General features: G+C 45.0%; 3 protein-coding genes across 10 annotated transcripts in view; 1 reads left to right on the forward strand and 2 right to left on the reverse strand.

Annotated features, from left to right (window-relative positions):
* Positions 1–9,749, reverse strand: part of dync1i1a (dynein cytoplasmic 1 intermediate chain 1a) — a 40,122-nt gene extending 30,373 nt beyond the window's left edge. The window contains exons 1-7 of one of the 7 annotated variants that reach the window (XM_030082286.1): positions 9,463–9,749; positions 8,257–8,391; positions 7,873–7,990; positions 7,308–7,395; positions 7,038–7,043; positions 4,824–4,883; positions 4,568–4,683 (exon numbers count right to left, since the gene is read on the reverse strand). In XM_030082286.1, coding sequence (XP_029938146.1) covers positions 4,568–4,683; positions 4,824–4,883; positions 7,038–7,043; positions 7,308–7,395; positions 7,873–7,990; positions 8,257–8,376 — 508 coding nt within the window. In that variant the 5' untranslated portion in view covers positions 8,377–8,391; positions 9,463–9,749. Of the gene's footprint in view, positions 1–4,567; positions 4,684–4,823; positions 4,884–6,117; positions 6,160–7,037; positions 7,044–7,307; positions 7,396–7,872; positions 7,991–8,256; positions 8,392–9,462 lie in introns of all 7 variants that reach the window. The other 6 variants (XM_030082285.1, XM_030082284.1, XM_030082288.1 and 3 more) reach the window with 6 other exon arrangements.
* Positions 9,750–10,815: 1,066 nt separating this feature from the next.
* Positions 10,816–20,120, forward strand: pdk4 (pyruvate dehydrogenase kinase, isozyme 4). Of its 2 annotated transcripts, XM_030082328.1 has the most exons (11): positions 10,816–11,188; positions 11,542–11,683; positions 14,251–14,322; positions 16,059–16,243; positions 16,421–16,510; positions 16,966–17,043; positions 17,312–17,388; positions 17,480–17,578; positions 17,948–18,061; positions 18,544–18,657; positions 18,756–20,120. In XM_030082328.1, exons 1-11 carry the CDS (start codon positions 11,071–11,073, stop codon positions 18,888–18,890), a joined length of 1,224 nt encoding a protein of 407 aa, XP_029938188.1. In that variant the 5' UTR covers positions 10,816–11,070; the 3' UTR covers positions 18,891–20,120. The 2 variants fall into 2 exon arrangements, 1 of the variants encoding a protein (XP_029938188.1); XR_003930380.1 differs by lacking the exons at positions 17,312–17,388; positions 17,480–17,578; positions 17,948–18,061; positions 18,544–18,657; positions 18,756–20,120 and having other exon boundaries at positions 16,059–16,269; positions 16,966–17,016.
* Positions 20,121–21,458: 1,338 nt separating this feature from the next.
* Positions 21,459–24,968, reverse strand: asb4 (ankyrin repeat and SOCS box containing 4). The gene is made up of 6 exons (XM_030082315.1): positions 24,668–24,968; positions 23,455–23,754; positions 23,139–23,381; positions 22,814–23,061; positions 22,611–22,724; positions 21,459–22,231 (listed from the first exon to the last, which is right to left on the reverse strand). Exons 1-6 carry the CDS (start codon positions 24,966–24,968, stop codon positions 22,043–22,045), a joined length of 1,395 nt encoding a protein of 464 aa, XP_029938175.1. The 3' UTR covers positions 21,459–22,042.
* Between the last annotated feature and the right edge of the window lie 302 nt (positions 24,969–25,270).

Raw genomic sequence — 25,270 nt, forward strand, 5'->3', positions numbered from 1 at the left:
ACAAAAAGTACACATGCATTCAGCCACACTCCTCCCTCCTTGACCTTGACGGCTGCCCACAAGCCGATCAGTCATGTCGGTTCCACACAGGCTGGGAGTGTTGTACGCTCTGTTTTTATTTCAATGCACCGCCGCGCCGCCGGACTGCAGAGAACGCCAAAGAAAGACGCGACGCGATGCGAGTCGGCCGGGGAGACTTCAACCTCATGACTTGCAAGTTTTGGTTTTGGCCCTCAGCCCTCCCGCCAGGGTCAATAACGCTCTCCCGCCCGATGCTGTCCTTCAGGACAGAACTTAACACCATGCATCAGTTTGTGAAGGCATTAATGTCTGACACCTGCTAATAGGAGGAGTGTCATTAAGTCGATTCTACAACTTGTAGTTTGAATATATTGTATTGTTGACTGGAGCGTCTCAAACTGTATTCACAATACTTCAACTTCAAAATCATAGGTAATGTCTGTGTAAATCTCCTTTTTGATCAATCGGATGTAATGTCGAGCAGTTTCACACACAGAATATGACCTTGAACCCTTTGAGAGCTAAATATTGTTGAATTTATGACTTTGTGACGATCAAATTTATATGTCAACAGTCTTCAACTTCAATGAATAAAAATATGCACAAACATTTGATGCCAAAACCATTTTTATGGTGAATTTTGCATGAAAGCATTGAACAGTTAAATGATCATACCCTTGTCTCATTTCCTTATTTAGATTTTAAGTCTAATCTTTCAACGTTTCAGGTCAGCTGACAGAGAAATCACATTCGGACTGAAGACACGTATTTGCTAAGACAAAAGTTTGAGGCCAGGTTACAATATTGTCTCTTCAGATTAAACTCTGAATGTTTTTTTTCCTTAGGTTGTTGATGAAAATGTAACACAACCTCTTGAAACGCATTTCATACATAGTTTGTGGAAAAAGCTTCACTAAACTCTGTAATTGGAACAGTATGCAGCCGATGGCCAGGATTATTTTATAAAATTGGAGTTTAGTTTCTAAACTGCTCTATTATGGGATTAAGCGAGGCTCAGGTGATGTGCGTGTGTTAGTGTGTTTTATAACAGTCTCGATGTATATACAGCTTGTTTACTCCTGTCTATGTTTTGCACACATGTTTACATTTATAAATCTGAGCACTTGTATTTACAAAAAATGGGAACCTGTTCAGGATTAGTGTGTGGACACGGCGCTCCTCTTGCTCTTAAAAGCCATTATTAGTCCACCGAATGACAAAAGAAAGAAAGAAATTTACCAAAGAAGAGAGTTTCTGACTGACTACATACTGAGGCCGCTGAAAACTAACGAGCCGGAAAATACTGCAGAGGCAGCAGAGGCTCGGGGAACCATACACACACACTTTTTGCATGTTTTGAATGCTCAAATATTAACATAAACTCTTGACCCTGTGAACTTTTCACCGTAAGAAGGGGGTTTTCCTGCGAAACAATATCAAATTATGGACACATTCTCACAGGGTTGTCCGGCTGAATGCCGACTTCTGCTTCACTGCGAACAATTACCTTTTTAATATCAGAGCGCCTCGTCCTCCCACGGCGGCCTTTACTCCAGTTGTTTCTCTCTCTCCTCTGTTTAATCTCTGCTGACCACTCGCTTCTCGTCACCTTTTACCTTTTTCCTCTTTCTCCCTCGCCTTCGTTCGCTCGTAGTTTCACTGGCAACTTTCCACTGCAGCCAATTATGGGTCTTTAAAGGCTCCACTGAGCAAAACCAATTTACTACCAGCTGGGTCACGCTCACACTGCTCCCCGCCGCACACTTGGATATGCGTAGGGTCGCACACACAACTTCCTATTTCGCTGAAGTCTCCAGTAAACACACACACACACACACACACATCGATAAAGTGGAGTTCTCACATTTACATATACAGGCCATGTCTGGAGGTGAGGAAGATGAGCTGGACGTGGCAGGGATGAAGATTCACTGGAAGTGAGCTAATAAGTTTGTAGATTGTATATTTCTTTTTTCCCTATAAACTATACTGAAAGGTTAGAGAGATTGTCGCAATTCTCTGACTTAACCACACAAAACAGCTGCTCAACACATTCTGTTTGACCTATGGAGGGAAGGTTACTGTCACATGCACACACACACACACACACCGCGGTTGACCCTGCTTCATTTCCCCGCTCCGTCTTTACACAAAGCGTCCATCCCTCCCGACAAGCGCGTCCATTCATAGGCATTAGAGAAGCAGTAAAAAGCCGGAGTGGACCGTGACTGGGGCTAATCCGATTGCCTGGCACAATGGCCACTCGGTGCAGACTGATCAGCGAGCGGCCAATGGGAAACAGGCCGTACAGAGACGGCAACACATCGCGATTAAATGGAGGCAGATTGGTCGCGGAAATGAAAAAAAGTTATAATGATGAACCGGTTTAAATGAGAGTCACACACACAAACCTTGTGGGAGAATTAAAGTTGTGTGGAAGAGAAACACACGCAAAGTTTGATCAAACCCAAACTGAAGAAACTGGCATCCAGGCTCCCATCATGCACCCTTCAGAGCAGACGGAGGAATAACACGAGGAGGTCAGAAGTTCAGGTGGAAAAGACGCCACAAGAGAAAGAAGCTTCAAGCCAACAGCTTCTTATCGAAGCATGAAGAACTTCCTTGGCGTCCAGCCTCAGATTACCTTAAATAAAGACTGTGAACCCCCTATTCCACATCTGGTTTGAGAAAATATGACAGCGAAGCCAAAGACTGGTAGAAATAGACACCTCACCAACAAAACAAGGCCTGAGCCAGATCTGCTCCAGATATGAGAAAGACTAATAGTTTTGTTTGACAAACTACTGGGACTAAGAAGAAGAAGAAGAAGTTAATATTGAGCCACTGAACCTTTTCCTCAGACAGCCAAAAGGAGATGTGTGTAGCGTGCCCGTGTTGCAAGTTGGATTTAGCAATCAACAAAAGGAACTGGCCTGAACAAACAGAGCCGGCGATGCAGGCAGGTGCTGCCCCCCCCCCCCCTGTGGACACACGCTCTGTGGTAGTCTGTAAAGGAAGGGTCTCCTGAGGCCAAGGTCACCTCCCTGCAGACCACCACAGCTCCGCTCTGGCTCCCAGATGTTCTCACACACACACACACACATACACACACACGAACACACACCGCCTGAACATGCTCTTGGAAGTCGAAAACAAACAAATCTAAATGGACCGACGTACAGAAGCGCTGCCGGCGCTCCCCACTCGCAGTGTGCAGTTGTGTCTATGTGTGCAGCACAGGATATGCATTTTTATTTGTTCGTTGATCGCCTGCATCTAATCGTGTGGTACGTTTAGCAGCTGCTGCCTGCTTGTTAGATGCTGTCCAGGAGCGGGCATGCACCAGACTGAGATGATGCTGTTTTCTATACATGTGCTGGAACTGAGTACTGGTGCACTTGTTGAATAAATGATCTATTCTTAGGTCTGTCAAGGAAATGGTGGGGTGGGGGGTTGAAGCAGGCCATCTAAATGCTGATCAGGACAGACGTGTGTGTGTGTGTGTGTGTGTGTGTGTGTGTGTGTGTGTGTGTGTGTGTGTGTGTGTGTGTGTGCATGGTGGTTTGCCGGTGCGGGCGGAGGACTGGAATCCACACCAGACCATCTATTATAATGACAGGAAGCAGGAAGTACAACCCCTTCACAGTCACATGGCTGCCAGCTGTCTTGGCAGCTTGGAGAGGGAAGACAGAGAAGATGCTGGGGAGTGTGTGTGTGTGTGTGCGTGTGTGTGTGTGTGTGTGTGTGTGTGTGTGTGTGTGTGTGTGTGTGTGTGTGTGTGTGTGTGAGTGTCTGTGTAGAGACGTAATGGTACATGCATTCCAACACGTGAGCAAGACGTTACTGGTTTTCCAGCAGCAAAAGCAGATTTCAGCTGAACACCTCAAGCGGTCCTGGGTCCAGATCTCTGTGCACGCTGACGCGCCCCCCCCCCCCCCCCCCCCCCCCCCCCCCCCCCCCACCACTTACCACCCCCCCAGCTCGAAAAATGTTGAAATCTCCGAGCCTGAAATTGGCAGCCGCTGATGTTTTGACCATATGGATCTGTTTAGTCGCTGCAGCTCGGCCCGACTTGTAGAGACACGGATATGCACGTATGCATTTTCACATGCATGCACACATAACCTCAAGTCTTCGAGAACATGCAGCCACACACACACACACACACACACACACACACACACACACACACACACACACACACACACACACACACACACACACACACACACACAGCCACATACATCCAAAACACTTGTGTGCAACATTTTCTCACCAAAATTTGAGTGAAATTAAATAAAACGTTTCCATTTCCAAACACATTCAACCATCCACAGCTGTAACTAATGCAAACAACAGTCACTACATGTAGTGTATATGCAACAAACTGCAAAACGCTGCAATTTGTCCGGATCTGTCAAAAAATCAGAGGTCAGTTGCATCCGACAGAGTGTTACCGCTTATAGCTACAATTCAGAAGCATGGTACCTCTTCTCAGCTTCTCTCCACATGCTAGACCTTTAAATTCAGCCGTGCAAACATTCACCTTCAGACAGGTGGGCGGTGTGCGGCGTCTGGGTCTCCTTGCTGTAAGAGACCACCTCCTTAGGAAGGAAGTCCACCTGTGTGATCTTAGAGGCCCCCAGTCTCTGCATCCGGCGCCTAGAAGAGAACAAAGGACTGTTACACTGAATAAAAGCACCAAATTATCCTGTTTACTGATAAACTTTTATGCATCTTATTAACTGTTTCATGCAAACTCAAATCTTTATAAGACAGTGAGGAAGAGGAGAGAGATGTACCCGAGCTCAGAATCAGCCTGCAGCTGCAGCACAGAGGGGTCTGTGTCCCACTGCAGTGTCCTGATGTCACCGACAGGGGGAGCAAGAGAGGACATGCACGTTAACAAACACACACACACTGGAAGAAACACGCACAGGGTGGCACACAAACACAGCAGCACATATATGTGCACACACTCGCCCACAGACCACTTAACTGGAGAAGAGCTTAGCACAGAAATTCCCATCGAACTGCATGCAAAGATGGCACTGCTGATGGAAAAACGCTGAGGTAAGTGGATCCAGCGTGGGAGAGCTGCACATAGGGGGACATTAGGCTCTATCGGATGTCAATCGCAACATTTATTTAAGGATCTGTGCTCAATACTTGTGGTAGATTTCTTTGTCTGAGTTGAAACAACTAAGCAAATTTAATATAGTGAAACCCGATTCGATTCTTTTGTGTACTTTTTCAAATTATAACATAAAAGAAGCACCGATAGTATGATCTGTGTTGAGTGATTTCTTTAGGTTATATCGATGGAATACTTTGCATTCTGCATTAAACAGGAGAAGGTGGAATCTGACTGGGTCCAGCTCTGAAGGGAGAATCACCCAAAGGACACCTGGAGTGCTCAAGGTTTATATTTTCTGCAAAATATTACTTAACAATGAAAAATGATCCATCATGATAAAACTCAAATTGCACAAACAAATCATCCTGTAAGATCAATATTGAATCCAAGGTTTGTCCTGCTCTTGCTTTATTTGTCCAGACTGACACTGAGAAAATTACTAATGTGCAATTTTATGTGGGTAGTTGGGTAAATGATGCTTTCATTACGCATCTATAAGATACCTTCACATTCTGAGCCAGAACACAACAGGTGAGGGAGGGAAGGCATTTCTTCAGCCTGACACGCTGCTGCTCTGCAGTAGCAGCGATGACACCTTAAGCAGCGCTGTCAGCTCTGAAACGGCTTCTGGAGCGTTGCTCACACGAGCAGAAGTCTTTCAGCCTGGCATTAGGCGAGACAGCAGGGCATCAGACGGGACGACACGAGGGAAGAGTGGAGAAACACGGTGACGAGGAGGGGGCCGCCGCGCCGCCTGGATCGGAGGAATCACGACGGGAGCGCGTCGATACGAGCGCTGACTGCAGTGTGCGTGACGCCTCTGTGTTCAGAGTGAAGGTAACCTCGGCTAAAAATAACAAAGGTGTGTGTGTGGGTGTCTGTGTGTGTGTGTGTGTGTGTGTGTGTGTGTGGGGGGGGGGGGGGGGGGGGGTTCCTGGGTTTGACATGAAAATGCTTACCTTGAGTTCTGTGCTTGGGACTTGTTTTTAGAGAAACCTGACCTAAGGAGGGACACACACACACATACACAACCACAGATGGAGAAGCTCAAAGTGGCATGCCATCATCCAGGGTGGATCTGGGGGCGAAACTTTAGTTTTTTTTCTCCCCATTTCAGGCATTAACTAACTCACCACTTTGTAAACTCCAATTGGTAAAAGCAAAAAAAAAAGAAAAGAAATGAATCTCACATATGACACTTCATTTCCTCAGAGGGAGGGAAAGGACATCGTTTAGCCCCCAGTTCCACCCCTGGCCACACCAGAACGACACGTCACCACTGAGCCCTGAGGGCCTCGCTCACACACCGAGCCACAGTCAGCCGCCAGCAATGGGAAGCGCTTGATGACCACTCTAATGTAGACGTGGCATTCACCGTGCAGCAGACATGGGAACAAGCTGACGTGTGAGTTCTGCTGCTGATCTGATGAGCGGTGAATGCATGGACGTAGAAGTAAAGGCCGAAGCGGAGAGGTGAGGGAGTGAAGTACTGCGATCACAGGACAGAGGCGGAGCATCGGTTGGCTTTCCACTCATAAACACTCATGGGTCAAATGCAGTTTAAAGGGTCTTCAGCAGCTCCATCGTGAATTCAGCATTTACCATGTAAATTCTTAATATTTGAGATTGTGCAGCGGTGTAATGGTTAGCACCAGTACTTTCACCTCAAAGCAAGCCTATGTTGGTTTGGTTTCCACTACTCGATATTTTCACACTGACATGTTCCTCTGTGGCTGAAAGTACAGCTGAGATGCGGGGATGAATCTGAAGACCTCTGGGTTAACTACGAGAAGCAGTGGTCATCAAAACAAACTGGATGCCATGACACACAACAGAAAGCACATTTAAGACCTTCACCATCAGCAACTCCCATCCTTACCTAAACCTTTAGCGCCATTGGCAAGGAACAGAAAGAACAATACGCCATGAATCAGCTTTACAGTTTAAACCAACTCAACGGCAACTGCTTGAACCTGAATCCTAAAAATCCTGTGAAACGAGTATCTACGCACAATTTGAAAACGAGTTGTTTCTTTTTCTCCAGAAAGTGCCAGACGGAGGTGAATAAACTCCATGAACCAGGACAGACATCTGACTCTGAATGTTTGGGAAATTTCAATGTTCTTTTATTAATTGTTTCGTTGCCTACCTGCCTGCCGCTCCTCCATCAGTGGAGTCCTGGCTGCCAGTCTCACTGGGCGTGCTCACTGATTTGGATGGGGACACGGGGGTCGGGACTAAATCACCAGAACAACAAGAAACTAACATTAAAACCTGCTACAAAGAAAAACTGTGAAGAAAATGAACACAGAACAAGTGATCAGCAAATGAGTCAGACGATTCAGTATGAAATAAACTGTTGAGTCGTTTGTTTGATCTCATTTTTGAGTTTGAAGAAGGATTATAAATATCTAAAAGCTAATAATAGGAAGAGCAGTGACCCACATTTTGAGGTGTTGAGGGTGTTATTACAGTTTCAGACCACTAGAGAACAGCGGTAATTCGAAAGCTTGCAGGAGGAGGCAGACACTCCAGGGATCCAACTGGGACATTTTGGATTTGGGCGAAAGCAAAGGAAAGAAAAACTCTGCTTTTCTCCACGCATGTTTTGACGTTGCTGCTTCTGCTGCAGCTTCCTGTGTGGAAACCTTTTGCCTCATTCTAGAAGATGACAGTGACAGATTATGAGGATTATGTGTACGATTAATACAAACCTAAAGGAGGCTCTGGTGAAATGCCGATACTCTGGAGCAGGGCTTCAGTCTCCCTGCGCTTGCGGTCTAAATCTGAGTCTTCTGGGGTGGCCTCTGTCTTCTGCTGGATCTCCGTCTGCTCAGGACACACAGAAACAACACAGGCACAACGAAAACGGCCTCATTACTTATGTGCAACAACCTGAACGAAAAATCAAACCATGCACATTTTGATCCCAAAAATGTCAACACCAACCTTCTGCACACACACAGATGTTTGCAAGCATGGACACACACAGCCTCGGTCGGTTATGTATCAAGGTCTGACAGGAGTCAAACACACAGACGGCGCAGATTCGGGTGTGATGCGGTTCGAGTGCCGGCCGGGTGATTTTTTTTACTCACTTTTTTCCTTACCTCTTTCTTCTTCCTCTCCTCCTCCTTTCTTTTTTTTTCTTCCCTGATCTGGGCGAGGCGCTGTTTCTTGCGCTCAAGCTCGGCTTTTAGGTCACTTTTGTCTGACATTGTGTCCCTGTGGGGCTTAAGTGACACGACACAGGGATGAAACACGCCGCCTCGCTCTGCTGCAACATGCTATGGCTCCATGAGATCATCATACAACAGAGAGAAGTATTGATTTATGCACCAAGCCTGACCAAGGCCGCAGAAGAAAAAAATAGTGGGTGTGGCAGTGATACGACCCTAGGGGATCTGTACAATTGAAAACAGTGATGATTCTGGACTTTGACATGTGAAATGGTCACACATGTGGAACATATGTAGTTACATTCTGTTCCTATATTCAGAGTTTTGTATCTCTCCATGTCCTGCATTTAAGTGACATCTCCAAGCACCAGCACACCTGATTCAAACACATAGGTGGGACACACTCAAGGAGGTCAAAATATGTGACACACTGAGGAAATTGCACAATTCTCAGGAACTCGGGGCAACATTTAATATTAAACTACCAAATGATCAATATCTGAAGAATCTCTCAAATCAAAATAAGAGAAAAGGCACAAAGTCTGAGGGGATGATAGGTGCCGATTAACTGTAGCAGTTTATATGGATCTACATGATGTTCCAAAGATCTGAGTCAGGTGCGTTGGGGCAGGGAGCTCCAGCACATACGCACGCACCTACGCACACGTGCACAAAGCTGGATACCTGAAGACCAGGATTTGAAATACAGTCATACACACCTTTCACAGAGCATCGCACATTGTAATACTGTAATTCAATGATAAGGCGTGCAAACAGTCCCCAAGAAATATCAGCATTAAAGCCTTATTATGAAGGGGAATAAACCAAAATATGTCATATTGTAAATACACAGACATATGGAGTTACACATGAAAAGAAAGCACAAATTACACATGCATAGCAACAGAAAGGCTGTTTAAATGTCAGGACGAGTGCTAATGTTAGCAGAAAATTAATGCATTTGCAGCTAGCTAATTCCAAACATGACAGCGTTTATACAGCGATGCGTTCACGGCCCCGTCACAAATTCTGAAAAATCTCAATTCTCGTAAATATTCGGTGAAATAAATGGTCAAGATGATCAAGATCAACAACAAAACGTGGCAATTTTGTTTCCTCTCGTACCTTCTCCACTGAAAATGATGTGTCACCGGCAAAGATGCTGTCTCACTGCTGCACCTCGTCAAAAAAAAAAAAAAAAAAAGATCAACACATCCTCTACCGCTGTGTGAATGAAAGCGTCTGCAGGCCTCTGAGGGACCGGAGGGCACGATCACACCCACCAACGGGGCAAAAGAGGCATTTCTGCACAACCAAAAGGCACATAAGACAGGTGCACAGCACGCCGATACATCCCGAGGAAGAGGCGAGATGATGTTGAGGAGGAGGAGAGGAAATCCCACCTCCTTCGACACGTAAAGGACCCGGCAGAAACAACCCCACCTAGTGGCCACATGGAGAAGTGCGTCTCAGTGGAGGAAGAGGATGAACAAGTTTACTGACCCGCAGTGGTTTCTGGGTGCTTCTTATTGCAATATTGTAACATGCAACAACAACAACAAATATATATTTTTAGAAAGCACCGAAAGTTTTTCATGCATGGATGAATCCTCAGTGGATCTGCTTACCATTGACATATACATATCAGTGTGAATATAATGTTATATGTTTGACATTCACCTGTAGAACGTCCACATGGATCTGAACATACGTCAAGGGAGTTTGCCAACATGACAGAATTTTGTCAAATTTTCTTCTTTTCTTAACAAATTTCTTCACAATCACTGTTAAAACGTGGGCAAAAGTGAAGCATATAAAAAAAATAATGTATGCCTGAAAGACCATCCTTTAACACAAATTATAAACCGGAGTATGGTATCATAGATATGATACATTCCAAAGGATGGTAAAAGTGGGTTTAAGAAGCACAGTGACTGGAATTGGCAAGTTTAAAAGGATAAATCTTCAGGGAAAACAAGGAAATGCATTTCAAATTTTGGTTACAAATCCAGATCTTGGGACCACTAACAGACCTGAATTTATTGACCTATAGGTAATTTATTGAGGCTGTATGATGGACTTAATTACTAATTTGGAAATGTATACAATAAATTGATTTATAAATGAATAAGAATAAGAATAAGAATAAGAATAAGAATAAGAATAAGAATAAGAATAAGAATAAGAATAAGAATAAGAATACAATGTCACTATAATCAAAAACATCTGTTATCAGATTTTGTTGATACTCGAGAGACGCAGTTTGCACATCTGGCCGGTAGAGGGCGTTCCAAGAAAACATTCCACTGTTGAACTTCAACGTTGTGGTTGACTCCGCCCAAACTCCAGAAATCGTGAAGCTGATTGGCTAATTTTTAGATCAATCTTTTGTTGTATCCGCCCAAAGATTGACATTCTCGTCGTTGATTGGTTGATTTTCAGTGTCTGTCTCTCGTCCTCTCCGCCCCACAGCAACACTCGTCCCTCAGTGTGTGTTGGAAGTTGGCCTTGGAGGACACTAAACAACTTGAAAACATGGGAGGAAATTGCCGGAGGACAACAACGCTGCGGAGCTCCTAACCAGCCTCCCGTGAGATGCTGTGACGGGGTTTGTGCACGACTATAAGCGTCGGTCCTGCTCGCTAAACGTCGGCAATCTGGATTGTTGTTGTACCTCAGAAAAGGACAGTTTGTCCCTGATCCGCTGACCGCTGGGGTCTACAGAGGGGCAACATGAAGTTCGCTCAGTTTCTGCTCAAAAACGGCTCGGCAGCGGGCATCCCGAAGCTGGTGGAGAGGTTCTCCAAGTTCTCCCCTTCTCCACTGTCTATGAAGCAGTTCATCGACTTTGGTGAGTGTTGCGGGGTCGCATTGATGTAGCAACAGCATAATAACAACACGATCTATAGGGAACAATGTGTTGCTGCCGCACGTCGTGCACGTCGCCTCTTTGTGTGTGTGTGTGTGTGTGTGTGTGTGTGTGTGTGGTGACAGCTGATTTCGCAGCTCGGGCTGCAGATCACTGACAGACAGCTGTAACCTGCTGACATTTGCGATCCAAGGTTCACTCGCGGGCTCTTCTGAGGACGAGCCGCACGAGAATCAATGAAAGCTTGAGAAACTTTGCAGATGCATGCGTTCAGGTCACGGCCGCGTGCGCGCTCGGTAATTTCTCTCCTGATGCCGTCCCTCATGTGACTGCAGGCTCGGCCAATGCGTGTGAGAAGACCTCCTTTGTGTTCCTGCGGCAGGAGTTCCCTGTCAGGCTGGCGAACATCATGAAGGAGATCGATTTCCTCCCAGACAAGCTCCTCAGCACTCCGTCTTTAAAGCTCCTCACCAGCTGGTAGGACACGTGAAAGACAGCACAGCACCACGAGCCCAGGAGGGTCAAACTCAGATTAAACCAAGTGATAAACTCATTGTTTTCTTCAGTGTAGTGATTGAAACCCCTTCGAAATCCAGTATAATCTTAGCCTCTCATTCATTCATTCATTCATTCATTCATTCATTCATTCATTCATTCAAATTCTTCTGCAAATAAATAACATTTTTACAATGACTAAATTGTCATTTTCAAATGAAGTCATCTAAAAAATAAAAATACATATCCATAATGATTCTCTTCAGGCCTCCATTGAGAAAAAAAAAAACAAACATTTTATTTAAAATTGTCAGAATTGTCCTCATTGTAACTTTCGCTCTCTGCAAAGTGATCCAGACAGGCAGGACTGAGCTCTTTCGGTGGCCCGGTTTTGGCCCTCCAGCCTTAAATTTGACACATCTGCATGGAAGATTTCAGTTCATATTGTTGAGCTGGAGTCATTCATCTCCAGGTGTGTTATTGACATTTCGAGCAGAATATTAACATGGGGGAAGTCATTAGAACTACATCAGCTACATGCTTCGCAGCTCTTCAATCAAAGCACAGTCCAGTAAGAAAGAGCTGAGCTTCCTGACAGCCTGATGGATGAGTTTGTTTCCCGGCCCGGTGGAGTTTGCCAGTGGACTCCGGTAATTTCTGGAATGGTAAAAGACTGAGCAGGGGGGTGTGAGGGGTGGGTGGGGCCTGTGACCATGGTGACAGCTTTCTGGGTGAGTCGGGTGCTGTATAGGTCTGTGAGGGAGGGGAGAGGGGTTCCAGTTATCCCACTGCGGCTGCAGGGCTTTCCTGTCGTTGGAGGCGTCGGTGTCGTGTCAGACGGAGACGCAGCTCGTCGGGATGCTTTGGTGGAAATAATGAGAGACGATTCTCTCACTCTCTTCTGCACAGAAGAGATGACCAGAGGTCACTGAAGCACTGTATGTTCCTCATGTCAAACTAATACCTCCTGCACAACCCAGCGCTCTTGTATTCGCTGCATACTCTACAAATCCTCTGTTTACACCCGCCTCCTGTATTTGTAGGCAAACATTACTATGCTTGGAGTTTTTCCAGGTTTTTTTTTTTTTTTTTTTTTTCATTTGTGTCCCTGCCTGTTGAATAATGAATCAAATCCCATCCAGTTGCACTCTGTGCACTGTTGTGCCAGATATCTATGATCTGGGAGTATGCTTTATGAACTTTGCCTGAACCCATTGCCACTGTGGCTTGCCTCACAGTCTCTGCTACACAATGAGATAATATCCTCACATCGTGGAGCATTGTAATCTGAGTACCTTGCTTCAGTCCTACTTGAGAGTTCTAAATATCTGTTTATCTGGTACTTGCCTGTTGCACATCAGTCCCACCTTTATTTCTGTGCTTTATTTGTCGCTGCTCTTTGGGAACATATCTCACCCTGCCAGCATACGTCAGCCTGTGTCCATATTCTCATTTCAAGGTACACTGCTGACTCAGTGAACAGTACTTATCTGCTGAATGATCTTACGTGCTTAAAGCATGCTGCAGGGTGTTGTTTTTGACTGTAAGTTGATCTGCTGGAATCGTTTTCTCTCTCTCTCTGTCTCTCTCTTGTGTTGAGCTATGAGGGAAACATTTGCTGGAGGTTTGAGACCAGATTTACACTGGATTCTGCCCTCCTTTACTGTGTACATAACACAATAAGCTTGACAGACACACGCCGGCCATATAGGAACCCTGCTTGCATGACTGAAGATCTCAGCATTTTCTTTGGAGCCAAAACAGCAGCCTTGTGTCTGAGTACGTTTATGACTTTGGGTTTGTTTTTCTGCCCCAGCAGCTGCTTCCCAGTAGCATCATGGTAAATCCCACAAATTCTTTTTTGGTTTTTGGCCGCAGACTTTACCCTCACGTGTTGATAATGCTCTGTGGACAAGAGAAGTAAGGATCTGCTTAATATACAAGTCCTTCCCCCACCCCCAACTTTTCCTCTTTCTTCACAGGAACCACCTCAGCAGCTATATTTGCTCACATGGCCTCCTGCACATTCTCCTCCTGCAGCTCTTTTTGCATTGTTGATGAAGGCTGACTGGTCACACCCCGATTTTAAATAGTCTATTTAAGGAGGTGAACCTCTTCGCACGCTGTGGGCTCGTCCAGCTCTGAGGGCTGAAGGTCATTTAAGGGGCAAACTCGTTGCGTTGTAATGGTCGCCACACTGCGAGTCACCTTTCACCCAGTTTCTTCTGAAGCGTCAGACAGTGAGCTCAGTCTTCTTCATCCACCGGCCTGGATAATACATCTTTACCGCAGCTCACAGTTTTTATTGAACGAGAGAACCGTGTCATTTCAATACACTGTCTGATTGCACGGTTGTTACATTTATGTTTCAGCATATTAAAATAAGAAAGTCTGAGTTTGACACTGAGAAGTATTGTCTCTGCTTATTAAGTCACACATTTCATCACAATGCACATGCTTTTTTTTTATTATTATTATAGAGAAAGTACTGATTGTGACATATAGTAAGTAGGCAAAGTTTTTAACAGCTGTCTTTCTGTATCCATCAGGTATTCACAGAGCTTGCTGGAGCTGGTTGACTTTTTAGAAAAGGACCCGAGTGACCGGGAAGTCCTCACAAGGCAAGTTATTTACTGACATGTCCTGCCATATCCTGTAATTATATACGGTAATTACAAGTTAAGAATGTGTCTGATTTTTATGCTGCTAATCCACTAATCCAGAGCATGCCTATGGATCTGTTAACTGTTGAGCTGCGCTTCAGCTCGCCCCAAAGCGTGGTTATACTCAGCAGTGCAGACATCTGAAAAACCAGCGCTGACTGTGGAAAAAGCTGAAGTTATGTCATCCATGTTTACTTAACTTGCTGGAAAGCCTCCGAATGTTACTATCAGACTGAAAGTTATGAGATTAATCATTTTAACTTCAACAGATCAGCTCAGTTATTTCTTCTGTATGAAATCAAGCTTGTGAATCACATGACCAGCTGTGGAAGCCTCTAAAGCGGACCTCTAACTCACATTTATCTGTCCTATCTTGTTTGTTCAGCACATCCCTTTGTCTGGGTGGTTTCACTTTCTGTCAGCTACTGCTTGGTAGAAATTGAATCAAATGCAGCTTTTTCAACTTTCTAATTGACTACTATCGCTATTAAAGATGCTCTACCACCTGTCAGTGGACTCTATAGCAGTCTTTGGCAAGCCCATTCTAACCGAACCACATATATTTTCAGTTCTATAGCTAATTTAAAATCACCATAATAAGCAGTGTTTCGTTTATTCCGTGAAAGCCAGACGACCTGAGTGGATTCCGCACTGACCCAGAAAGAACATGCAAACTACATAGAAAAGTTGAGAATCAAACACGGATCTTGTTGCTGTTATATGACCACCAAACCACTCTGCCAACTCGGTTGTGTGAAATGTAAATTTGCTCAGATCATCTCTTACGGCTGTAATTGTTTTTGGATATATGCGTGCTTTGCAGGCCTGTGTGTGTTTTTCACTGCTGTAATTTCTTGGCGACTTAGAAAGTTTTAAGTTTTGCATTTTGGGTATGTATAGCTCTGTAATGTGGCTATAATGAAACAATTTGCATCGTATATGACCCATGTGAGACGCTTTGTCTGTACTGAGCATAATGTGGTGCGTTCCCATTTGGCTGAGAGGTTAGAAAAGCAAGCTTGTAACTGGAAGCTCTCTAGATCAGTGCTGATTGGTCACCTCTGTGGGTCGCTGGGTAAGGCCCTTGACCCCCCGACTGCTCAGGTTGCTTCAGCAAAAGACATCCAGGGTAAAACTTCCCAGTCAAACATGGGGAACCATGTAATCTACTGCGCCAACCCCACGAGAGAGCAGATGAAATGCACTTTCTCATGATGAGCTTCGTGTACTCTGTTGAGTGTAGTGCGTTCTCAATGCCCAGTGCCAATGTACACAAAATCCTGTGAAGAATGCAGGGCTGGGCTGTAGGGTGATTATATACCGCAGTGTAGCGTGAGACATTAACGCTTTATCTGTTATGCAGCTTTAGTGCTGTTTAAGGTAACCTCAAAGAATTTCCACTGTTCTTAAAGTCAGAGTTGTTGATAATACTTATCTGTACAATGCTGTTGAAATGCTGATATCAAACATTTATGGTAGATTTTGATATTGTCCATAGCTCTCTGTCCTAGTTGGACTCAAGTACATTTACATAGAGTAGCTTAAGCCACATTTAACTGTCCTTGGTTGCCAAAGTCTGCATTGAAATTCAAGAAAACCCATTAATTGTGACCAGTTTTGACCGTATCTTTTGTCAGTACTGTAAAATACCTGCCCTCACATCTTCACATATCTTCCCATGTCATTGTGCTCAGTTTCACACAGACTCTGGTAAACATCCGGAACCGGCACAACAACGTGGTGCCCACCATGGCTCAGGGAGTGGTGGAGTACAAGGAGGCGTTCGGTGTGGACCCCGTAACCAACCAGAACGTCCAGTACTTCCTGGACCGCTTCTACATGAGCCGCATTTCCACTCGCATGCTCATGAACCAGCACAGTCAGTATAGCACTCTGTGATTAACTGTGAGTTAATCAACAATGGCTCCAAACACTCACAGCTCATGTCATCGTGAAAAAAGGAGAGCCAGTGGAGTTCACTCTTAAAGCAGCAAAGGTTTTGTTCATATTCATGAATGACGTGTCGTAACGCAGTGAGTTTGTTTGTGTCTCGCAGCATTAATCTTTGATGGCAGTGTGAACCCGGCCCATCCCAAACACATTGGCAGTATTGACCCCACCTGCGATGTTGTGGAGGTAGTAAAAGGTAATTACTGCCATTTCCTTATGCACGCACATCCACATGTAGTACACTGTCATGCTTTATGTTAATTCCCTGCAGACTTGAGTGTTTAACTGAAGGTTAAAGGGTCTCCATGGGACAGCCAGTTTGTCCTTTCCAGTATCGAAGAGCAGGCAGTCATGCACATGTACACATGCACAGTTATCTATTGTTTCCTATTATTCGTTTGTAGAGATTAATGACTGACTTTTCATGATGTAACGGTATTGAGGCAATATATTTAGTGTAGGAAAACAATGTGTTATCACTTATCACAGTGTTTATGGCTTTAACTGACTCACCTTTGAATGATATGGAAATTGCTCGACTGTAAAAACTGAAAATATTATGTTCCCTAGTGATCATTTCCATGTTGGGACACGCTTTGTGGTTTCAATTCTGCAAAAATAATTTCTTGATGCTTTGTTTTTGATTCGCAGATGCTTATGAAACGTCCAAAATGCTGTGTGAGCAGTATTACCTGACCTCCCCTGAAATGGAGATCACAGAAGTTAACTGTAAGTTCTTGATAAAATTAGAAATCATTCTGTTGTGTGCACATGCCTGGGAGGCCTGTTTTACTTCTGAAATTGAACCATTCTAAATCCTTGTCAGACTCAGAGAGGCCTGTCTGTTAGCATTAAGCTTTCTTCAGATCGCTCAGTATCAATGCAGTGTTTTGTCGTCGGTCGTGTCTCACTGCTCAGCTAGCACATGTACTTGTTATCATGACTCCCAGCTGCACGCTCACAGTTTTCACAAATCACATCATGAAATATTTCACAGCCAAAAGCCCCGGCCAGCCGCTCCACATTGTTTACGTGCCATCGCATCTCTACCACATGCTGTTTGAGCTCTTCAAGGTAAAGTATCCACCAGACCTGACGACGACGAGCCGCAGAGTGCTCCACCGTGTGTCCTCTCGCTCATTTTGTCATTCATATTCTCCGTCAGAACGCCATGAGGGCGACAGTGGAGACTCACGAGACGAGCCTGACGCTGCCTCCGATCAAAGTTCGCGTTGCTCTGGGCGCTGAGGACCTCACTATCAAGGTAGACGAGGGCACGGCTTAAACAAATCAATAAAGGAAGCAACTGTGCACACACTGGCTGTCACCAGGGATTCCTATACGTCAGGATATACTCTGAAAGCAGCACTGTGATGTTTTGATACTGAAGCATGGGATCGTTTGGATCAGGGATGGGTGAATCCTCCAGGGCTTCAACACACCTGATAGTAACGACTGACTCATTATCAGATCTTCATCATGATGCGTTCATTAAATCCAGGCGTTTCGGAGCTCATGCAGCACTGCAGCCCTCCAGGACCAGATCCCTTTCAAACGATGAAGCTCACTTGACTTCACCCGTCCCGGCCCGACAGTAAGATGACACTCTCGGTGCCTTTTTCTGTATTTCCAGATGTCTGACAGAGGAGGAGGAGTTCCCCTCAGGAAGATCGAGCGTCTCTTCAGCTACATGTACTCCACGGCGCCCAGCCCTGTCCACGCAGACAACTCTCGTAACGCACCTCTGGTAGGGACCACGCTGTCATGTTTGCTTTCAGACGTTATATTTCAAAATCTTTTGTGTCACGTCTTTATAGATAAATATAAGTTTTAGTTTTCAAACTCTTAATGGTGCTAAATGTATAGCGTGTAAGATAATGTAGGTTCAGTGGCTTGTCCAGTGAGTCACCACTCCTCAGTTTCTGTAGCTTTCTGATAGCAGTTGTCAAATTCCTCAATGCTTGCTCTGAATCATGTCTTGAACTGAATGCATGACAAAAAGTGGACACTCACTGCACCCTCTAGTGGTATAAAATAGCAATTTAAGACAAATGGTGCTGTCTTCCAGCTGGTTAACTTGGTAACTTTTTTTTTTTAAGTTATTTTAACCAATAACATCACTGATTGGCCATAAACAGAACCTCACAAAACTGAGCATGCTGGAACACAGTAACATCTTAGTGGAAATGCAGAATATAACCTTCTTATTTCCCCTCTTGCCTCTCTCAGGCCGGTTTCGGTTACGGCCTGCCCATCTCCCGGTTGTATGCCAAGTATTTCCAGGGGGACCTGCAGCTGTACTCCATGGAGGGCTACGGCACCTCAGCTGTCATATACCTGAAGGTGAGAAACAGATGAAACTGCATAAACGTGCTTCTCAGAAGCGCGTCGGTGTGTTCAGGTTCCAGAGTGACTGATCGCCCTCTGTACTGCATCGCCAGGCGCTGTCGTCGGAGTCAGTGGAGAGACTTCCTGTGTTCAACAAGTCGGCCTTGCGGCATTACCAGTCCAGCATAGAGGCCGACGACTGGTGCATGCCCAGCAAGGAGCCCAGGAAGCTCGGGAACTCTGAGTGAACGCGCTGATGGTGACTGACTGAAAGATCAACAGCATGAAGAAGAAGGACAAACCTGTACTGTAAGAGACAGAAGGTGGCTGAAGCCTTCAACGTGTCGCTGGACTGAAAATGTATGCGTGGAACTTGGATTCCTCTTTTATGCAAAGCAGAAAGGCCATAGGATGAACACTGCTTGTTGTTGATTTCTGACATAAATTCACAGCAATAACTAATGCTAAACTGTTTTTCCTCGATCCCGATTTCACACCAGCTCCAGACTTTTTATCCTCTGCCTCAGATAATTTTTTTTAAAAAGATGACCACACGCTGCTACCTGTAACAGAAGAAGTCAAAATAATAAGCTCTCTCAATTTTTCTACTCAAAAAACAAGAAGACTAACTGCATTTAAATGTGTTTTTATGTTTAAGTACCCCATTTCACAGCTATGTACACTCTTGTATTATTGCACTCATTGTGTTTATATCAGTGCCGCAAACTGTCCAGCCAGAAGTTCAGAAGTTCACTGAAGTGTTGTCGCTCGAGTTTGTTGACTGCAGCATAAACAGAAAGGGAGCAAAGTCTGCTTATAGTGGTTTGATATCATCTGCAGTATTGCTTCACGCTGCGCTTCATTGTGCGCGTCAACAAAATTATATGTATTTTTTTCCTCTAAATCAGATGTGAGCGACTTGTGACGAACTGTGTGGAGGCCACACAACGTACACTCTGATTTAGCTGCTAGCGTCATGATTAAAGTGTTTGTAATTCTAATACGTACCTCTGAACCATTACTAATTGATTTTTATTCGAAACAGCTGCCAAGTACGAGTTTTTATTTTTGAATAATTTCAAACAAAGTTGTTTCTTTTATGAAATTTGCAACGCAGAACGTCACAGTTGATCGCTGTTTAACAATGATAGAGAAATATGTTTATTGTGCCAAACAGTAATTGATGCACAGTGCTTCAATGTTTTTTGTTTTTGTTTTCCCAAGCCATGACTGAGTTATCTGCACACAGAGTTACACTCTGAGTACAGACACATCCTCAATGAAAACTTGCAAGACGTCAGCGATATGGCATTCACACATTCAGACTCCTTTTAATTCTACATCTTTACGTTCGAGTAAAAATTATAAACTTAAAATGGAATTTTCTTCATGTTAGGTTTGATTTCTGGAATTGTCTTCAAAGTGTTATTGTATAAGTGTGTGGTTCACCACTGAAAGGACCAGTGAATGTAAAAAATAATAATAAAAAAAAGAAACATATCAAGGTTTTTTTTTCTGTTCACAACTCTGTGCTTTTGGATGATGTTTTCTCAGTGTTATTGCGGGGAATCACTTTTCTCTCAGTCGGTGATTAAACAATTAGCGCTTCGAGAGGGTGTAAACAGACGCATCTGCCGACGCTCCCCTCCGTAATGTCTCTGGAAGTTGTTTTCCTCCCGGCGCCTCCCTCTCTCCACAGCTTGTTTTAGGAAACTTTGCTTCGTCGGTCGCCGTAACACACCAGCGACTGTTGGTGGCCGGATGCCAGGGGAGGCCGAAAACAGGCCGCTCTGTTTTGTTCCCCAGCTTCATTAGCGTGTCCAATAATGTCCTGCTCTATTGTGTTTCTCTGGTCTGTCTTTTGCTTCATTCATTCTGTTTTTCTCGATTTTCATGATAAGTAGGAAAGCAGAAGAAATGCAGCTATATTCAAGGTTATAAAAATAAAAATAAAAATAGATGAGGTCAGTGTGAAGTCAAATCCAAATTCCGTGTACAGTTTTTTATGTGCTGCACTATGAACCTTTCTGGTTTATTTTAAGATCTCAGGCAGCCAAGTGCGACCCTTCAGTCATCCAGACAATGTTCTCTAGAAAAAACACCTTGTTCACATGCAGACCTGCAGCTCAACAGCTGATACTTTGTTCTCAGAATCACAAAAAAAGCTTTTATCACATTACCGAGCAGTTCTAATGTACTCATCTTCCACTGGCAAGTATAGCTAATCTGTGTGTGTGTGTGTGTGTGTGTGTGTGTGTGTGTGTGTGTGTGTCTTCCATCTATGGCAAAGAATGCTGTGACACAGGAATGTACCTTCTGACTGCAACACAACACACAGGACTGGCTCTCTGTTTGCTTTTACTTTGCCACATTATAAATGTGCTGTAATGTGCGGAAATGTGAAGTTTCTTTTAACTTCATGTACACAAAAGACACGTTTTATGGGAGAGAAAATAAAGGTCTGCTTCAGACATACTTGTCTTTGCACTGCATGACCTGTGGATAGGGGTGAAGTTCACAACCAGCCTTCATTTCGTCCTGTAAACCACAGATTTATCATGGCGGATGCTGATATGGGCTCTCACGCACTCACGTACAGAACAATGCAGATACACATACTGTATTTTACAAACGGGTATTTATTCAAAGGTTTGAAACACCTCCTTTGGAAAATAGTCATTTTCAGACTATGGGTGTTTAATACAATAATATAAATGCTGGAAACAGGAGCAGCTTCAGTCTAAATGTTGCCTGCAACGGTTAGACTAAATGTTGCCACAAAACGTGACGTTACCCGTTTGTTTTCTCTGCTTCAGCCTCTCCTTCAGTCCGTTTCAATAAAGTGCATTTTTTGTGGTGAAATGGCATTGTCGTTACCTGACTCGGTTAAATTAGACAAAACATCTTGGTGAAATAAACCGAGACCGTTACAGAGCCTGCAGTGGCGACTGCATGTCTCAGGCCTCCCACTGCTGCTGCGGCTGGAAATCTAAAGCATTTCCCAGTGTTTCTGAAAGAAGAACTGGGGAATGAATGAAAACCTGTGCATTGTTAATATCTTGTGAAGAAGTTGTGTGCCAAAGCAGCATTTTGATGCCAGTCCGTTGGAAGAAGAAGTCCTCACTGTGGAGTGGTTTATGAAGTGTTTGTTCTCAAAAGAACATGCGTCTGAGAGCATTACGGCTGGTTGCCAGGCGCGTCTGGATCCTCTTCAGATAGACTGTACAGAAAGGAAATACATTCGTGTTCAAAGCATCATCTGCTGGAGGTGAAACACCTGAAGAGAAATTTCCTTACTTCTTTCTGAATCCCATGCTCGTCTATGGATGAGAACTCAGTTAATTATTAACTTGCAACAAGCCAAACAGCTTTGTCCGCATCCATTCAGCAAGTATGTCTATCAGTACAGTATCCCCTCAGGTTCCAGTAATAGATATTTCTTCAGGGAGGAAGGCAGAGGCAGTTGTGGGACTCCTTTGTGGCAGAAGCGGCCCAGCGCTGACCTGATGGCACATCTGGAGAGGTGCAGCAGGCTGCGGGGGGCGTTGCTGCAAACCGCGAAGACTGAGTTGTAGAAATCTGTGTGTCGCTGAGGAGACAGGAGAGAACGAAGGTGATAATTATAATTATAGCTGGTGACACAGAATCCAGGATGGAAGAACACGTGTGAGACCCTGAGGGGGGAGACTTGAGAATTCTGACATTTATGAGAGTTCTAAAATCTGTGAGAGAAAGTGGTAATCCAGCTCTGCTCCTATATCACAGGTATCCTTCCGATTCAAACATTTAAAACTCATCGCCGTGTTTGACCTGAAGTGCCTTTGTTTATTTGGATCAAAAACGCATTTTCTCTATTTTATGTCCACTTTTTTGCATCACTTGTAAGTCTGCAAATCTCTTTTTGAGCAGATGATCTCATTTTGCATATTGTGTTTTTCACATGTAAAAGTGGATGCAGTGTTTTCTACCTCGTAACAGTCGTCAGGAATCGCAGTTCTCCACTTCCTCGTAGGCTTCAGACGCTCGTAGCAGTTGATCATGATTTCTACGACTCCGGGGAAGTCGTGACAGGCCTGCAACACCTGCACAAGACACATGCATGGCACAACGTGCGGCACAAAAAATCATGCCGGGACCATTTTCAATCATGTAAATAACAGCGCAAATGCACCTTGTGGAACTGTGGAGGGTAGATCCGGGCCGCGTTGTGGTTCAGCAGCAGCTGATAGCAGAGCTCCGGTATGGCCATCGGCCTGACGTCCGTCACTTTGAGGAGATACTGGATGGGGGCGCAGCCGTTGATGTCCATGGCTCGAGCGTCGGCCCCGGCCTCCAGGAGCATCTGCATCAGAACGTGGTCGCAGTTCCAGGCCGCTTTGTGAAGAGCCGTCTTATGGTCTTCCTCCTGAAGGTTGGGATCTGCAGCAGAGGCCAGAATCACAGCTGCAAAAAAAGTGCTCTCAGCGGAAAGAAAAGGCTTATCCCGGGCCTCCAACCTGCCAGGTGGTCCAGCAGAAGGCGGCAGACTAAGTGATGGTTCTCGCTGTAGAGCTGCTCTTTGGCGTCGAAGGCCCAGTACGCTGCGGTCATCAGAGGAGTCTCCTGCAGGGCGTTGACTGCATCCACAGACGCTCCGTGGGCCAAAAACAGAGCTGCCAGCTCAGGGACGCCGAACCTGGCTGCTGTGTGCAGCGGCGTGACCTCGTCGTTGTTGTGGCTGGCCATGTTGACCTTTGCACCTCCATATTAAAAGAAAAAAAGAGATGACTTTGTTGTTTTAGTGGCTCTCATTATGTATCACAGCCTTCTCACCTTTGAGGATGAGCTGCTTGGCACACTCCACAGACTCGCTGGTTATGCAGTAGTGCAGGGGCGTGTGTCCGCTCAGCGACAGGCTGTTGATCTTCGCCCCGTGGGCCAGGAGCAAGGCCACGCAGTCGCTGTTGGAGACCTCACAGGCCACGTGCAGGGGCGTCTTCCCGTTGGGCATCCTGTTGACGGCTGCACCCTTCTGAAGAAGCACCAGCGCCGTTTCCACTGCGTTGTACATCACACACACGTGGATGCCCATTGCCCAGGATGTCTCCAGTTTATAGCCCGGCAGCCAATATCCTGCAGCAGACAGGTAGGAGCTTTTTAAAGGAAGAAATGCACATTTTTTCCCTCAAATCATCCATGCAGAAGTACAAGTTACTGCAGTACAACATGTTTTTATCTAACTTGTACATGTATTTTGTGATCTTGCCCTGTGTACTCCTGGTCTGACCACTCATCAGTGCGACTTTACTGCCACCCAGTGGTTTTTAACCCAATTGACAGCAGTCCAGGAAAACAATAACACTGAACTCTTTCTCAGTCAAGAGGCACGTGAAGGAATAGCTGTGCAAACAAACAAAACAGCTATTTTGTGTTGGATTTTTTGCAATTGGTGTAAATAATAATAATACTTGACATTTCAGCTTTTAAATTGTCTGGACAACATAAACACTGAGGCCATCCCTGATTGATATATTTCCTTGGAAAATAATGATAAATATGAAAAGACAAAACACCCCATTCATGTTCCAGATTTCTTTATGCAACTCATGGTTTCAGCTGCTGGATCTGATCCCAGCTGACTCTGGGAAGGCAGATACTCAGAAATCACACACATTTAAAGCTACAGGCAATGTGGAGCCATCAATAAACCTCAAACACATGCTTTTAGACTTTGAGAGATCAGAATGCCTACACAAAACCCACGTATGCACATGAAGAACATGCAGTCCACACAGAGAGCCCCCACCCCGACTCTGAAGTCAAACCAGGGATGTTCTCACCTGAGGTAAGACAACTAACCACTACACCACCGTGACATCTGACGGGCACCTGGTTGGATCATGTGTCCAAAAAACTAGTGCCATTAACACAATTGCAGTAGCTAAAGCTGGTTCAATCGGTCATATTTAGAACGATTTTTAGAAATACGGCAATCAACTACTACGCTGTGTTTCACAGAAATGAGCATAAGACATCAAATCCTCACCTTGCTTATATGAGGCTAGAACCATGCTGGGGTCGTCCACCTCCAGCACCGCGTCGATGTCTATTTTCCCAGTGTGCAGAATCTGCAGGACCTCCTGTGCATTGTTGGTCCGCAGGGCCTCCAGGAACTGCTCCTTCAGCTGCTTGACAGCCAGCTTTCTGGGAGTCAACTCCTCCATGAAATCCCAGGGGGAACCGTCTCGCGCTGCCAAACCAGCCGGCTCAGGCTTCAATGTTGCCCACAGAGCATGAAGCAGACTGGAGACGAAGGTGAATAACGTGGTGATGAATTGCTGGAGCATCGTAAGCCCTCCATAAGAAGTCGTATGAGGGAGTAAAGTCGAAGAAGAGGTGCAACAAGCGACACGGCGGACGCTGTCAGGGGGAGAAAATAGCCTCGGAGTGAAATTAGGGAAAAGTAAAAATAGAAATAAGGGCGAGAGAGGGAGGGACTGGAGGGCGTCAGCTGGGTGACTCCCGGTCAGGTGGTGGACTGATATGTCCGCTGACTGAAAGGCACCATGCTGTGGATGGTTGGGGGGGAAAAAATAACAGGTCTTGGGCACAAGATACAAAATAAAAACTAACCTGGAGGCAGAGCAGA

This window comes from Salarias fasciatus, chromosome 22 (genome assembly GCF_902148845.1).
Source record: "Salarias fasciatus chromosome 22, fSalaFa1.1, whole genome shotgun sequence".
NCBI lineage: Eukaryota > Metazoa > Chordata > Actinopteri > Blenniiformes > Blenniidae > Salarias > Salarias fasciatus.